At 36.3% G+C, this 17,436-nt stretch overlaps 1 protein-coding gene across 1 annotated transcript; it reads left to right on the top strand.

The window, feature by feature from the left end:
• The first annotated feature begins 2,571 nt into the window (after positions 1-2,571).
• Positions 2,572-17,397, top strand: NSUN7 (NOP2/Sun RNA methyltransferase family member 7). The gene is made up of 11 exons (XM_036382705.1): positions 2,572-2,884; positions 3,396-3,454; positions 4,873-5,003; positions 6,176-6,328; positions 7,580-7,763; positions 9,302-9,512; positions 10,100-10,243; positions 10,792-10,893; positions 11,405-11,522; positions 14,741-14,858; positions 16,933-17,397. Exons 1-11 carry the CDS (start codon positions 2,572-2,574, stop codon positions 17,395-17,397), a joined length of 1,998 nt encoding a protein of 665 aa, XP_036238598.1.
• The last annotated feature ends 39 nt before the right edge of the window (positions 17,398-17,436 follow it).

Here is a 17,436-nt window from a genome sequence, read left to right as displayed (position 1 = left end):
CTCACAAAGCTGCTCCTCATGGGATCCCTGTTCATGTGAATCGGAGCTGGGTGGTCAGGCTACCTGCTGTACCTGATACAACACAAGTGCCGTGGGGCTGTTTTCTCTTTCTCTCTTTTCCTTATTTGTAGAGGCTACTGAAAAAGGTGATAACTGAAGAAATGGGAAAAATACACTTACTGGTGTGTAAACAAAGGAATTAGTGATTTTTATGGGGATGTGTGTGTGTGAATCACTTACTATGCTGTGCAATGAATAAATGTCATAATTCTGTCTGCTTGAGTTTATTAAGTCGAAGCTGGAGATATCCTTCAAGCCATTCTGGTTTTGGGACCTTGAGTGTTTTTTTTTTTCCCTGTCAACTGAGTAATCTGCTTGAGATCCACAAACAAAGGCAGGATCTTTTCTCCCTTGTCTGGGAAGCTCTTCTTCCCAGCTGAGCTTTGTATAAATCCAGCTTGGTGTTGTCTGCTTGGCACAGCATTCAGTAAATCAGACTGTGATTTCCAGTGTTACAAACATGCACTGTGTCTGCACAGGGCAGAACACTGGCATCTCATCTTTATTAGGATGACATTTGTCTTTTGGGGAAGTGTGTTCATCAAATCATCCTGATAGCAGTGTGTGTTGTGGCTAGCAAAAACAGCTTTGGCAAAGAAGTCACAAATAGTACTTGGGAACTCTACAAGTCTTCAAAGTCCTTACACCACAGACATAGTTCACTTGTTCCATATTCTAAAATAGAATATTTGCATTCCCCTGGAGAGGACATACGAGTTTCAGGTCTCTGAGATGGTGCCTCTGTTTCTGTGACATATATGTTTGCTGGTCAAAACAGTGTAAAAGATCATGTAAGCATTTATGATTTTTTTTTCTCCTTTCTAAGCACAAGTGTTTCAGTTTGTTTTAGGTGATCTGGTGCTTCCTTCTAGTGGAGAATAGTGCTTTCTTTTGATAGCACTGCTTGTTCTGTTTCAATATGGCTTCATAAAATAAATTTATGTTTGTTCCATGGGTCCAGCACTGCTGCATCTAATGGGGTTGTTGGAGCAAAACTCCTGCAAAACAGAACAAGCTGTTTGTCTGAGGCCTCTGTAAAGTAACAGTAAGGGTTGCTTCTCCAGGATTAGCAGTTCTCAGTTTTGGAGAGCAAACCCTGGGGAAGGAGAATGAGATGAGGCCTCCTCCAGATGAGTTGCCAGAATTCAGGAAGCCACACTGGTACACTGTGTGGAGCATACTGGGCTGGGCGGACACTGACTTGTGCTGGTCTTGGAGAGGGGAGAGATGGGCTGAGTGTCACCCATGTTTGGGAAAAGGAGTTTGAATGGGGGAATGGTGGCCCAGCATGGAGCATTTAATGGCTGCCTACTGGAGAAGCAACAGTTTGTGTCCCCTCCCTTGCCCCTCCAACTCTGTGTGCTGCCATCCTCCATTGCCACTCTGTTTTTTGTGATTGGGGGCAGGAAAGGAGAGAGGAAGAAAGGATGGTGAGCATTCTGCTATTTTGTACTATTAATCCTAAAATACCCAGAATTCTTTGGCAGCAGTAGATCCATGCCTAGCTTTTTGTGCTATAGCTACTAAATTTCTCATAGTTTTTTTGTATTATTCTTTCCTAGACAGGAAGACTAGTTAGATTTTAAAAAATCTTTATTCTGTGTTTAAATTTGTTTTGGCTTAAGCCGCTTCTGAACAGTTAATATGACTTCTGCATATCCAGGCATTATCATAAATGCATGTTGGAACAACCAGAGCAAGTAGGGTAAATCCAATACTTCAAATATGTTTTATGTGGAACTTTAGAATATTCTGGCATTCAATTAATTCTGGGAATTTTTCATTTTCTTGAAGCCCTATTCCTCCTCTGGGGAAGGTAATTTTTATATATGTTAATGTAAGATGTGCAGAAAATTTAAGAAATGCACATGGGCTTAGACAGAGTTGGATATTTTCTCTAGAGACTCTCAGAATGGGTTTCCTGCATTTAAAATTGTGCTTAGGTAATGCATTAAATACATTAACATTTGGGTGATCTCTGTTTTCCACTTTTAAGAACAGATATGCAGTTTAGTGGACAAACATTTGGAATTCACTGCAGCTCTTTCCAGGATGGCTCTTTGCAGACATGATGTCTGCATTGAAATGATGGTGTCTTTTTTATTAAAGGAGAATTCCTAGTAAGAGATGCTATTCTGCCTGCATTAATAATGGTTCTTATTGGACCCAGAATCAGATCTGTGTGTATATTCCATAAAGGACCAGTGATTGTAAAGCACTGGCCTTTTTAAAACAAGTCACCAGTCTTTGCATGTGCATTGGTGAAAACAAATAATGTAAGAAAACACTTATAAATACTCCTCTCTGATGTGTAAGATGATAGATGTATAGAAATATAGATGATACACATATATATGTATTTGCAAGATTAGAACCTGAAAATTGAAAGCCCTAAAAGGAAGGGAAAAGTGTGTTCTACTGGAAGAAAATTTCATTATTCAATACAAACTTTGCTTTTTTGCAGAGGCAGCAGGATTGTGACTTGCACTTACACAGTCAGCAACTGGAAAAATGCCAGATTCTGAAAGTAATTTGGTGTCTTCACATGTGGATGTTATAAATGGTACTTCAGTCTTGAGTGCAACGAAAATTTCGGATGAAAAGGGATCTGTTGAAAAAAGAGCAGTGACTCAGATTGGGAAGGATGGCTATCCTGACTCCATCTACATAAATGCAGCTAAGATTTTTCAAGGCCTTCGTACTGAAAAGAGTTCAGGTAAAATCCTGCTGCGCTATGGCGATACCTCAGAGTCTCCCATGGTGGCTTTTAAAGATGAGCAGTCCAGGCGTGTGTCCTACGAACTGGCTTTCAAAACTCTAAAATGTAAGTACAAAACTCACCCAAGAATTGCTAACAGAAATGATGCAGCAGAGAAAACGTGGAAAAATAAGTGTTCCATGTCTGCCTGACAGCAGAGATCTAGGGAGATTTTTAAGCTTCAAGTTAGAATATTCTGAATTGGAAGGCATCTACAAGGATTGTCAAGGAAGGCCTGTGAGGGGATTGAACCCACAACCTTGGTGTTACTAGCACCCTGCTCTGACCAGCTGAGCTCATCTCAGTGCTTTTTTTCACATCCTAATTATGGATGAATATACATACTTACCAGACTACTCATATCCCTCAAATATTTAAATATAGCTAAGTGTTATTAGAATTTGTGAAATCAAACATTTTATTCTTTTTCATGTAAATGAATTACATAGGGTTGCTACTGTTGGTGATTGAATTTGCCCTCAATTTTCATGATGTTTAAAATTACAGTTTAGTGACTTACTTCCATAGAATATTGGAGAGAGTGGCATAACTTGTCAACATTTTCTTCTTTTTACAGATCAAGATCTTCTTGAAGAAATGTTGGTAGATAGTAAGGTTTACCCATGCTACTCAATAGTAAGTGAACTTTTTTTGAGTCATTTTTATTTCCTGTAAAAATAAACTTACTAAAATAAAACTTACTAAAAATAAAACTTACTAATAGTACCTTTTCTGAGGATTTTACAACATTCTTCAAAACAACCTTTGTTGTACATGACAGCCTTAGACTGAAATATTGCTGACCTTTTTACATGGCTGTCCAAAGCATCCATCTCCAAAGCCTGTTGTGAGATTCTGTTGTAACTGATTGCTGGAAGTCAAAGCCTTCAAAGAAAGAAGGTGGGAGAGCAAGCCATGAACTTCACTACAACATAGTACTTGCTCAGTGATATTATCCATGTCCATGTGCTTTCCTTCCCAGCTGTGTCCCCTTGTGAGCAGGGGAAAAAAATGTTTCCTTCCTACCCATGGTAGCTGGAAAACATGGAGTGAATCCCATCGGACAAAAAATGCATTGACCCCATGGTTCATTTTCTGGGCAAACAGTACTGTATACAAATATTGTACTGGCAAAAACTGGTCCAGTTCACTCTCTCAACATGGTTTCCTGCTTTGACATGGAAAGAAATTCTAGAGCTGGCAGAATGTTCTGCTGTTCCTTCCAGTTTTTTCTTTGATGCCTTTGAAAATTGCAAGATAAACTTGAGCTGATATGGTTTGTGGAGGTTGATGTGAGCAGGCAAATGATCTAACACCATTATCTTTGGCTTGTTTTTGTAAGGAAGTAAGAGTTTTATGCTAACCTCTTGTGTTTGGTAGTATCTCCCGAATAACTTCAGTTTTCTAACTAATTTTGGTGATATTTGTGAGAAGGCAAGAATTTTAGAAGGCATAATAACTGTAAGAATTTGATGTAATGAGGCAAACAATAGTAACTGAAGTGCAGAAATTATTGTACTTTAGCAGGAGATGCTCCCTGGTTTAAAGATTTAGACAGAGAAAAGAGATTTTATATATATCCCACAAGCAGAAGGGTTATTACAACTGAGTGTATTGGGACAATTCCACAAGAGAGGAATTCATAGACAAGAAGTTTTTGTTAGCTTAGCTATTTAACAAACTACTTTATGAAGAGAAAATAATTTCAAGTTTCAATTCTGATAACATTAGAAGTTAAGATACAGTATTTTATCTGCGTGCATGGAGAATGTTTTTAATTTTGATAATCAAAACAACTTGTAAGTTATGTATTTGAGTTTTAAAAATATTTTTAATATTTTTTAAAACTCAAATACATTTTTAAAAACTCAAATATTTTTAAAAAAAGTGTTTTATTAACTCTCCACAAGTAATTACTTTCATACTCTTGCAAGTAAGCATTTAAGGGTTTTTAATGCCTTTTGCATGGGAGTCTGCTGTTTGATATGGATCGTTTTTCAGAAATAATTCATGCTTTGGGTCACTTCCTTTATCCAGTTGCTTTTCTCTTGCAGCCAGATGAGCTAACCAGCTTGCTTGTTGTGATGCTTTATGACCTACAAGACCGAAAATTTCAAAACCGAAAGATTTTTGCTGAAGAGGAACTTGTAGCAGAAGTTCAGGAAATAGGGGATTATTTATACAGGTATATGTGCAAAGAGCTATTTTTTGTTGATACAGATCAGCAAAAATGAAGATTTGTATAATCAGTGCCTTTTAAAGGTAATTAATAAACATGTCTTCCACCTTAAAATTTTGTGGGCTTTTTTTTTAATGAGAGACTAGTTTAGAGGCAAACATTCATATTTATATAGTTATGAAAAATGCAGCTAAGAAACCATCCTTATATTGTGGATTATCTTGCAGGCATCTTATCTTATTTTGGCATTATTAAAGCTTTCATACAATTCTAGGAAGGAAATTAAATATTCAGTAAATATTCATAAATGCAAGTGTAATAGAATCAAGAGGTCATGGAATGGAATAACATTTATCTATTTAGCAGTACTTCTACTATGAAACTTTGTTAAATATTTATTATTTTAAATAATGAGAACAAAAACCAGAATACAGAAACATTTTAATATTTATTATCTTTTCCATCAAACTACAAACAACATTTTGTTTAACTCAAAAGGCATTTATTAGACAAAATTGTGTTGCTGCTGGATTTAGAATGGCCCAAAAAGTTCATTAATCTCTTAAGTGCAAGGTGTTTCTGGAGGGCAGTGAATAAGATATCTGAAGTAGTTCACCAGCAATTTTTATTTATTTTGTATTATCATGTATCAGTAATATGCATGAAGCTTGTGGGAAGAAAAGACTAGAAATATTTTCTCAGACATTTTCATGTAATAATAATAAAAGTGACTTCTGGTTGCCATCATACTTGTATTGTTTTTGTACATGTTTAGGGGTCAGCTTTCATCAAATGCTCATTCTGCACATGTATGTATTTATATTTTAAAACATGCAAATGAATCTGATGGTTGTATTCCACACATTGCAGTTCCAAAACATACTGAGATTTTTTTTTTTAGCTGTCTGAGAAAATGGATGTATTTGAGAGACCTCTGCTATAATTCCAGTTCTGCCTGATTTAAATAAAATAATCTTAGCTATTGACTACCACCTTGCATCTGCTGTTGTCTGGGGTAAAAAATGTTCTGTAACTGTATTTTCCGTTGCAGCTTGTAGAAGAAGGTGTCCCTTTTGGATCTGGTTTCTGAGCAAGATGGTTTTGTAACAGAAATGTTGCATGCTAACAGCTGAAGAAAACATTTATAAAACTTACTAAACTTGTGACTGTTTTTATAGCTATGAGACCAAACTGGCAGCTGCACTAGCACGATGTCGCATCAAACATGATGCTCTTTCAATTGAATACTTTGTACCAGAAACCATATCGAAGCAGGAACAAAGGACTTCTGCTTTACCTATCTGTTTTTGGATAAACACATTAAAAATCAGGTAAGATCTTTAAAATATCATCTGATATTGATGTTTTTGCATATGAAGTGATATAGTTTGCTACATACTTGTTTTAGAATTTCCAGGTTATATTTTTACCAGTAATTAAAAATTCTTACAGGAAAATTCTGCTTAGTGCAGTACCCTTGTGTTATTTTTTTTTTAAGTTTTTATATATTGTAGTAGTTGTATTTATACACTCTTTTGTAACAGTTCTTCTTCCTGTTCTGTTGCTTGTGTGGGTCATTCAAATAAATGAGGAAAAAAAGTTAGAAAAAAAATATGAGTGAGTTAACTTGGTGACAAAAAATAAGAGAAAGTGTCTTTAAAAGCAGGTGTCTTAGTGTAAACCATAATCTTGACAAAGGATGTTAAAACACAATACTTAAACCTGCTGTTTATTCTGTAAGGATAATGTAAACTTTAAATTAAAATACACATTTTAAAATCCGTGTATTCTCTAGGTTACTATATATGTAACACTGCTGTTCCCAGTTCTGTACTAACTGGTACATGAACCACATACCACATTATCCTGTTATCTGTTTTGTTAGACAGGTAATCCGTTTTGTAACGTTTTTAAGAATTTTGTTTTACTACTCTTGTCTTGGATCAGTGTTCAGTGCTTAGGTTATAGGCTCTTCAAGATAATGTACCTTACTTTGGGTGTGAGTTTAGAGCCCTTAAATAGGAAATAAATAAAAGCTGCTCCTTCCATCCCATGTTTAATGTACTGTATAAACTTATGGCACTGTCTGAAATAGCATTTCAAGAAACATCTCTTGCTATATATACCTTTAAATCTTTATGATATTTGAATTGCTAACCTCAGCAGTTATGCTTTCATTACATTTACACAAGGATTCTTTCAGTGTCAGCCATTAAAATTATTGGTGAGTTGGGCTAGATTGAAGGCAATTGAAAGAACTAAAGCATCCAGCAGTAAATTTACTACTGCGTCTCCTGAGCACATGGACATTTCTGTTTTGATGCTTTGAATCATCCTCTTTTGACACATGCCTCTTTTTTAATTAATTGTATCAGACTTATTAAATTAACTGTTTCAAACCAGAACTTACATGCCTAAAGGAGAGTAAGTTTCCCTCCTGCATTAGACAGCATTTTATACCTATATATGTATGCATATGTATAAACACACGATAACAGAAGTAAAAAATTCTTATAATCAATGTAAACTGTGTTGCTTAAGTAACTCTTGTATATTTAATGGTTAGAGTTGTATGTTAACAGCCTTGAAGATGTTATCAGAGATTTGGAGATGAAGGGATTCACAAAGGTTGAATCTGTGTCAGACTTTGACCACTACACATATGCTGTGGACCAACATTGCCAAGATGTATTGGTTTTTCCTTCCTCTCTTAAAGAAGAACTGCTTAATTTAGATATTTTTGCAGATTGCAAACTCTTACTGCAGGTGAGTTGATGTTCAGCCTTGAGTCAGATGATCTGAACATTGAAATAATTGCTTTGGTTTAGAAAGAGGTTGTGAATTGTGTGACTATTCTATTAAATCAGTCAGGCAGTGATAAACTCTCATAAGGTTTTGGACATTTGTAATGATTAGGTTACAAACGGATCCACTTACTAAATTTAGCATACAAATGTCAATGCTTAATTGATAGCTGCAATTAAGTTAGTAGAATGTTTTAAATTTAAATTTAGAGCTGTTGAAGTAAATATAAAAATGGTCAGAAGAGGCAGTCTCACTTCTGAAAATGTGAGGAAAGTTTCGATATAACTCCATGTGCTTTCCCTCAGTTAATAGAGAGTGGTATGCTACTGTAATATTTCTTCCTCTTCAAATGCATGTTTGTGATGGAATGATCACAATTCTTTGTATTTTGTGCAGTGTGGTTACTTGATCTCCATAACCCCCACTGACTTGCCATTGTTAGACTTCCCAGTGAAGTTTGGTGGGAGGTTTCTGTTCTAGCGTAGGGAGTTGCAGTAACCATGCAACAACACAACCATGAATTATCTGAAATGCTAGCAGAAACATTTCAACCAGCATTTTCACTAGATGTCTGAAAACTTTAGCCTCAAAATTTATTGCTCAACTTAAAAAGTGACTCAGTATTCAATATTCCATTTCAGTTTGTAGATTTTAAATACAATACTTACAGAAAAGAACTATAGATGACAGCCCTGTAGGTAATGGGAACAAATTCTGAGTGTAACTACTTAAAAGTATTCAAAATGAGTAAATAAAACCATCAAAACTTCCATCTCTGTGGTGGGGTAGGGTGTTGCTTGAACGCTCTGTGTACATAGACAGTGATGTGAATTTAAAGGCTTAGCACTTTCTTTTTCCCTTTCCATTTATCATCAGTTTGTCAGATTTGGTGCAAGACCTGGTATCTGTGGTCAGTATCGTCACTCCTTGCCTTTTTAAGTAATTTGATAAAATTTTCTCTTAATCACTACTGGTACAAGAGCATTTACTATTGTGGAACTGTGTCTTGTGCTTTCTGCATTCCAGTCTGCCTCTCTGTTCAAATTTCAGCAAAATCTTGAAGGGTAACATTTCTCCTGTAATTATCATCAAGAGCTATGTGAATAGTTTTGCATTTCTCTGTTAAGCTCCCTCAGAGGATGAATTCTGCCTGAATTGTGGCCAGTGTTTGTCTTTTCTGGAACAAGATGTTGGTAGGAGTTCCTCCTTACGAGGATGATATGTACTTTAATTTCACCTGTAGATACTATGCTTTTTCTTGTATTACTTAGAATTAAGTTATTTAAATTTATTGAGTGACTGCTTGGTTTTGTAATGTATTTAATTCTGTATTAGCAAATATCCCTGATTAGCAAATATCCCTGATTAGTTTTTTTCCTCCTTTCTTTTCCATTTCCTATGAAAACAATGGAAGACTTTCCTCATTTGGAAAAGAAGGTTGGCATTCATAGAAACCAAGATAGTTGATCATAGTTAATTTTTGTGTCATTGTGTTGTAGGACAAGTCTCGCAGCCTCGCTGTACACTCGGCACGCGCGCTGTTGAGTGAAGGTGCTGACATTATAATGGCTCACATGGGTTCCCACCTGACCATTGCCCATATGTCAGTGCTGACAAACGACAGCAGCTGCAGCATTTTTGTTTGTGGTGTGAAATCTTCAGTAAAACAAGAAGAACTGATGAACAGTTTCAGTCACATGGGATGCACAAGTAGGTGCTAAAACAGTTGGTATTTTGTAGAAGTATTGAGATACAGTTTGTGATATCTGTAAATATGGACTAATTTTGTCAGAACTCAGAGAGCCCTTCTTTGGAGGCTTGGGGATGGCACTAACAACTTTTTTGTCACAAGGTGAGCTGATAGCTCTTCAGCTACCGTCAAGTTAATTACAGTCTAACTGTATCATAGATGCAAGCTCCTGAAATACTGGTGATTTTTTCTGTAGAAGTAGCTACTATGTAGCAGTTGGTGTAGCTGGTAGCGGAGAACTTTTGGTGTTTTGGCTCTTGCTTTCAGTCTGATTTCCAGCTGTTTGAGAGTGTTAATCCAAAACACATGCACCTGTCCAGTTTACCTGGAGGATACTATCAGGACAGAATGCAGCACATTAACTGTTTTTTCAGTGGAAGATGCAGCCTTTCAATCAGCTTGAATCCATAGGCCATACTGTGGGAATCTGAATCTAGCAGGCTCCAGCTCTGTCCAGTTCTGTGTAACACCACAGTCTGTTCACCTCTGTCACCTGTAGGCAGGCTTGCTTGCAGTCTGTAAGTGGTGAGTTTTCCCTGTTTTTCAGATATTTGGTTGTTACATGAAGATTTTACTGAGCTTCAGCCAACAGACCCAAGACTTGAAAAGGCAAAAGTTATTTTGCTGATACCACAATGCTCTGAACTGGGTGCTGGCAATCCAATGGAGCTTATTTTAAGTGAACACAGAGGTAAATTTTGATACAATATCTAGCTCATGCTTTCTGGTAGAAATAGATCCAAGTATTTTAGTCTAATCAGTGCAGGGCTTCCGTAAATTGTATAATTTTATTAAAGAAACCTTCCTTATTTTAATTACTATAAAATATATAAATTAACTTGCATAATTCTGTGACTGCTTCAGATTGATAGTATGAAAGTTTGAGGGTGATTCTGGGGAGCAGAGTGTGTATAGCTTTTTTTAAATAAAAAGATATATGCAGAAAATTTATTTGAAGATACCAACATGTACATAATTTTCTATTTGATTACATTCCTTTATTGACTGTTTGTATAAATCCTTTCACTGTACAATTCTCATGAACTAGAAGCAAGTAAGAGACACCAGTAATTACAGGTAAAGAAGTAAAGCAAATAAATCAGGCACTCCTTGGTATTCTAATTTGTAAAACCTACCTTCCCACTGAACCAGTAATAACCACGTCTGCTTCTGCAAACAACTGAATTTTTAGACACTAATACAAATTGCAAGACTAAATTTAGTACTCTCTGCTTTTAGATGCAGAATTGCTACGAGACCTTTTCCAGGGATTTGTGTCTGAGGATAAACTCAGGATTCTTGCTGAGAGGCAGCTTAATGAGTTGCTTCATGCACTGAAATGTAAGTGTGCTAGTTTCCCACTTTCTGGGAAGACTTTGTGCTATCAATTCCATTGTATTATCACCAGTTTTAATATAGTTAAAAATGCGCAAATTACTCTATTAATTATGAATAAGCATGTAACCAAACCCCCTGAACAATGATTTCCTCCAGTCTGAAGGTGTTTCTGTGTCATAGTGTCCGCCAGATATTAATATAATACTCTTCAGTATTTTGTAGAGAACTGGCTTATGGCTTAGTTATACTCTGCTTTAGAAATTCTTTAAATAGTCTCCCTCCATCTGCATGCTGCCACTTTTTTCCTCTCTTCTGTGGTAGTTGTGTGAAAAGACTGGAGACAGCTTTGACTTTGTGCTGAAATCTGCAAATATTTGAAAATATTTTAATTATTTAAAAACACTAGAGATCAGGAGGTAAAAGTGACATAGTTTTTATGATGCTTTTAATCCTTACCAAACCACTGTCAGTATGAAGAATCTGAAGAGTAAAAAAGCTGTGTTTTGTTTTGTAGTTAACAAAGTACAAGCTATTGTTTACTGCACTTGCTCAGTTTACCCAGAAGAAAATGAACTTGTAGTGAAAAAAGCACTGGAATCTGGAGTGGAGGGAGCTAAAGTACGACCATATAGGTACAGAATTAATAGTTTTATCTGTGGAAAAATTAAATTATGACTTTGAATTGTAGCATAATTCTTATCTTAGACTGATATGTATCTTGCATGAAATTAAAATAGCTTTTGCTGCCTGTCATGCCATTCTTTCTGTTTATGAGATTACTTACCGGTATTCTATTGACTTTCTCATCTAATATTTTTGTTCATCTGAAATTAAGATGGGAGGAAAGTATCACTGGTTGGAAATAACATTCTTCAGATAGAGCTCTTGCTATTATTGTATTAGTGTTCAGAGAATGAAACTACCTTGCTAGCATGCTCTCTGCTTCTGAAGTAGAATGATCAATTTCAAAGGAAAAAGAAATTAAATCTTAAATTGTAAGAATCATACAGAAGAATAAGAACCCTTTGCTGTAGGATTGCTCATTGCTGTATTCAGATGAATACTGTAACCTGTCCTTCCTAGAAGGAAGGACAGGTTACAGTAAGAGATCAGCCTGTGCAATCATGGAAAATACAAACTTAGATGAGAAAAGTATGTATGCTGTATACTTCATATGTAGTTACAACCCGTTAGCTATCACTCTGTCAGCCAGAGGAATTGGTAAAAGACTGATGGGTATTTTCTGTATTTTCCTTTCAGTCACGTAAGTGCAAACAGTTGGCATTCACTTGCACATAGATACAATAGTGGATTACTGGATGCAGGTTTAAAAGAGTTCATGTTGTAAAAAGCACAGAAGAGTAATACTATAGTTTTTCGATTTTATATTACCTTAGTTAATAGTCTGGCTATCAAAGGGAAAGGTACTGTGGCTCAAATATTCAGTGTAACTAAATTTTGCATGATTAAAAGAGTAAATATTAACTGTGGCCAGTCCAAAGAAGGTTTAAAAGTTGTATGTTATTCATAAGACACAGTGCAACAAAGTGCATCTTTTTTCAAATTCACTGATAGAAAATAGCAGTCTGCTTGATTTTTTTTACAGTAAGTGGAATGAAATCAGGGTATGTCTTGCCAATGATGGTGTGCTAGACCAAAAGCATTTATGGCCTCTTGCTTGTGTTTTCCTTTGGAATTTGAAATTTTCTGGAGTCTGTCTTGACCTCTGTGCAGCTATAACTCTATGGGGAGAACTTGGGGAACCTTGGAATGTAATGGTCTCTAAATTATTGAATATAAATAATATGTAAGTTTATAACATAGAATTTTTTTTTAAAAACATTCCTGGAGCTTTAATTGTTTTTTCAAAAATCCCCCTTGTGTAAAACCCCTCCCTCCCCATAAAGCTAAGCCAAAATCTGTTCACTGTTGTGGAGAAGCATCATGAATGTTGTCAAAGCACCAAATCATATTACACTTTCAAAAAGGCAATCTTGGATGGTAAGAAAAAGACAATAAAATTACATTAGGATTTTTTCAGACCTGAGCAAATTTGTGACTGACGATTGATTGAGTTTCATAAATGACAATTTCAGATTCAGTTCCTCCTTCCCTGTCATGCAGTATCTTGGATGTTTTATCATAGTCCTTGCTACAATAAAGCTGCTGTAATCAGCACAAACAGAGCAGTAATAGATTGCCATAAATAAAATATACAGAGTGATTATGCTTAAGATGAAAGCCCAAACCATTTAAGATGCATGTACTACTTAAAAAAAATTCCTTTTACCCTTTTCTTAGAATTAATTAGAGAACTTGCTTGACTAAAACAGTGCAGTATAGAATGAAAGGCTGTTGCAGTTACTAACCCCCATGTTTACAGTATCTTTGAGAGACAAGTCATAATAAAACATATTGTATGATCATCAAAGATCTACTAAATAATAATTCCCTTTTCCAAGAAATTTGAGGGCTTTCAGGAAACTCTTAAAGCATTTTTGCTTATGTGCATTTTATCTTTTTGGAATTACTCTGCAGTACTGAAGTGGTGCCAAACAAAATAAGGCTCTCTTGGAGTTTGGGGTCACACAGTTGGTTTTAGGGCTGTGCAGTTTTAAGGGTGGTTTAAAACATGTTCACACTGGTTAAGCTGAACTTACCTTCAGGATATGACAGTTTACAGCAGCAGCTTTACCTAAAGCAAGAGTACACATGGCAAACAGGTGTGTATAGAGTAGTCTAAACCACTCATGCATTTTGCTTTGGCCTATCAAATTTGAATTAATTTCTACATCATTTTTCAGGGTCATTGAAGAGATTCCTGGTGAACAGTAACTTGTATACATCAATAAAAGATTACCACTGAGGTTTTTTCCATTGAATAAGCTTATGTAAAATCAAAAATCTGTGTCATAAGACATAAGAGCTTTATTTAGTAATGCGAGGAGGATTTGAGCTTTGTAGCCTGTTTTATCAAGTTCCAAGGAACATAGAAAAAAAATCCAGATTGTGGTGAGAACTTGGAAACAAACAGTTTTTCAGACTTCCTATTAAAAGTGAACTAACCAGCCAAATCAGGATATTGCTGTCAAATATTGAATACATTTCTCTGTAACCATCTTTGAATAAAGCCCTGTCACAAGAGAGTTAGTGGAGCATTAAGGAGTAGGACTCTTATCTTACAGTCCTCAGTGAAGAGGAGGGAATTATAATTACAAAAGGACACTTTGATAGTGTTTTTCTGTACTGAGACAGCTTAGTATAGTTTGCTAGCCTTATGAGCAAAGTCCTTGAGACTGCTTTATAACAGCCAGACATTTCTGGAATTCAAGGGGAACAGAAGAGGCTAGTTCTTGCAAAATTGTGAAATTGAAGAAAAAGCCCTCAATTAGAACAAATAGCAAATTTTCCCAACCTAAGTTATGATATTTATTATTATTATTATTACTATTATTATTATAACTCAAAGTCAAAACTTCTACTATTTCTGCAAGCTCCTTAGTGTTTTCAGACCATTCCCCAACTTCAGGGACAACTTGATCACTCAGTAAGTGCACACCTGAGAAAAAACATAGTTTTTCATTGTCATATTATGTATTTATTATCTGGTGATTAATATACTTAATAATTGGGGGAAAAAAAAAGGAATTACTGAAAAAATGGAAAAAAAAACCTACTTAATTCTAAAAAGATGAATTCTTGTGCCTTTCTTGAATTCCATTTAAAAAAAAATAATGACAAAGCTATGTTACTGAAAGACATAATTTGAAAATTACTTTTAATGTATCCTTGTTTATTTTCTTTTTTATTCTTAAATATTATTTTCTGGTCTGCCATTTCTTTTTCACAGGCTTATTCCTTCTATTTTTTCTACTTGCTCTGATTCAGAGTCTTCCACTGAAATGTTTTTCAAAATGGAGCCATCAGAAATTTCCAGTGGTTGTTTCCTAGCTGTTCTAGAGAGAGAGGTAAGCTATGAAAATAACCATTTAAAATCACTTCACAGAAGATGAGTATTGCAAATTTGCACAGAAGAAGAACAAAATGGACATTTGAAATAAAAATCCTGGCTGCTCTTTAGTTGTCTTAAGACCAATAGACAGGTGAGCAGTTGAAATGTGCCACTTCTGGAATTTTATGCTGAGCACAAGTTTAAAAGCTGTGCCTGTTCAGGAGCTCGTGATCAGAGCAGACCCTTGATCCAAGTTAGTGCCAGCAAGATCTAGAGGAAATACATTGCTGTTATCACACTTTGGAATGAAATGCACAGCTTGATTAGACTCAGGATAAAGGGAACTAGTAAACGTATTTGTTATATGTGTCACCAAGATTTTCCAGTATCCAAGCAACTGAAGTCTTAATCCCTAAGGGTGACACTATTATAATTTGAATAAAATAAGTATGAATATGTTTCCTTCCCAAACTAAGGCATATGCAAATCTAGCTTGAAAGGCAGGGGACTTTTGCTGAGTAAACGGAAAAGTCTTGGCATGATTCCTGAGGAAAGGCCTTAAAGGGCTAGTTTGCATCTCTGAGCATCAACATTTTCCTCTTGTCTCTAAGAAAAACACACATTTTTTTCCATCAAAAGTGGAAGGGCTGTGGGGAAGAACTAATCCAAATTTCATTGCAAATTAAAGATAGGAGATCTTGGTTATTTGTACCATTTTCTGTCATACTGCAATTACAGTGCTTGAAAGAAGCTTGCCTCTTGGGGCAAGTTAGGTTTTATTAAGAGTAAGAGAATTACATATGAAAAGCCTTTCAAGTTACCTATTATTGACCTCTTTCTTTACAATATTAAATATTTTAAACTTGGTCTGAGTTTTAGTTAATCATGCTATGTGCATCTCTCTACCATATTGTCTCTCTCCAGAGAAACAAACATCTTTGTTGCAGGTAGTTAATTCAAGTAATTTTTTTGGGTCAAATTCTAATACAAAGAAGCAATTGCTCCAATGGCCAATCTTTAGGTGAATCAGCAAATGAACATTTTCCACAAAGTAGAAGACATGTATTTACAATTTAAACTGAAATTCCTTGTTTACAGAAATGTTCTTCTTAGCTAGCTGTAAATAGTTTCTCCCCCATTGTTGCTCTTTATATACTTGGATGTTGAGCTGGTTCCCAGTTTGAGAATTCCTTACTTATGTATTATGAGCAAGAACTTTCATTACTGTGAAAATTATTCATGTTTAATGTTACTGTATTTTAGTAAGTATTTCTGATACACACACACACAATGGATATTTTGTTCTTACAGGCACATTATAAAGCAGGTCAGTGTAGGAATATGTTGGTTTTGGCTGGGGTGGAGTTAATTTTCCTCACAGTGACTGGTGTGGAGCTGTGTTTTGGATTTGTGCTGAACACAGGGTTGATGACCTAGAAATGGTTTTGTTATTGCTGAGCAGGGCTTACACAGAGCCAAGGCCTTTTGTGCTTTTCATAGTGCCACACTGGTGAGGGGACTGGGGGTGTGTGTGGCAGGCTGGGAGGAGACACAGCCAGGACAGGTGACCCAAACTGACCAAAGAGATATCCCAGACCTTGTGAGATCGTTACTCACTGTATGAAGTGGGGGGAAGGAGGAGGAAGGGAGGACTTTTGCAGTAATGGCAGTGGTCTTCCCAGTGGTCTTTCCCAGGGTACCACAATCTTTATCTTAACCCAGGAGTTCCCTGGCTTTACTTTTCCATTTCCTTCCCTGCTGCTATGGGTGGGGGACTGAGCAAGCGGCCGCGTGGGGCTTGGAGCCAGCTAAGGGGTTAAACAGCTGGTTGCCAAGACAGACACACATTACAGAGCCCAGAACTGAGCTTCCCCTCTTTGGGTCAGTAGAGAAAAAAGCCTCTGAAGAACAAATGCTCCAGTACTTCTTTACACAAGTTCCTAATTTTGTGAATAAATAGTTTGGTTAGCATTTATCACATAAGTGACTTAAGTCCTTCTGCTAGATTCTGCTCTTTTTCTCATGGAGTAAATTCTGAGAAGCTCTTTATTGTGGCTTAGATTCACTGTTGTTTCCTGTGAAATTTTCAGAAAAAAGTGTCTGCTAAAGACATTTTGGCTTCTGCTGCAGCAAAAGCTCTACTAGATGGCATTGTTGAAGAAAAACCAAAAGAAGAGGTGAAAAAGCCAAAAGTAAAACAACGTAGGCGTAAGGCTGCTGCTGGTGACAGTAAGCCAAAAGCTGCAAAGCTCCATCCCCGCCAAACTGCAGCTAATGTTAAGGCTGAAGCTCCTGTGTCTAAAGCAGCCCATAAGATACAAGAAAAGCATGTGTGCCCCATATGCCCAAAAAGCCCAACCAGTAAGATACAAGAAACACATGTGTGCCCCACAAAAGCAAAGACTGTGCAAGGGAAAAAAGCAGCCAGTGACACACCACAGAAGACTGGGCAAGGGAAAAAAGCAGCCAGTGACACACCACAGAAGACTGGGCAAGAGAAAAAAGCAGCCAGTGACACACCACAGAAGACTGCAGGGGAAAAAAGCAGCCAGTAACATACAACAAAAGAAGGTGTGCCAAACAAAAGCAGCCAG

The sequence above is a fragment of the Molothrus ater genome, chromosome 4, assembly GCF_012460135.2.
Source record: "Molothrus ater isolate BHLD 08-10-18 breed brown headed cowbird chromosome 4, BPBGC_Mater_1.1, whole genome shotgun sequence".
Lineage (NCBI taxonomy): Eukaryota > Metazoa > Chordata > Aves > Passeriformes > Icteridae > Molothrus > Molothrus ater.
Note: the sequence above shows the minus strand (reverse complement) of the source record. Positions and strands in the feature narration are given on the sequence as shown.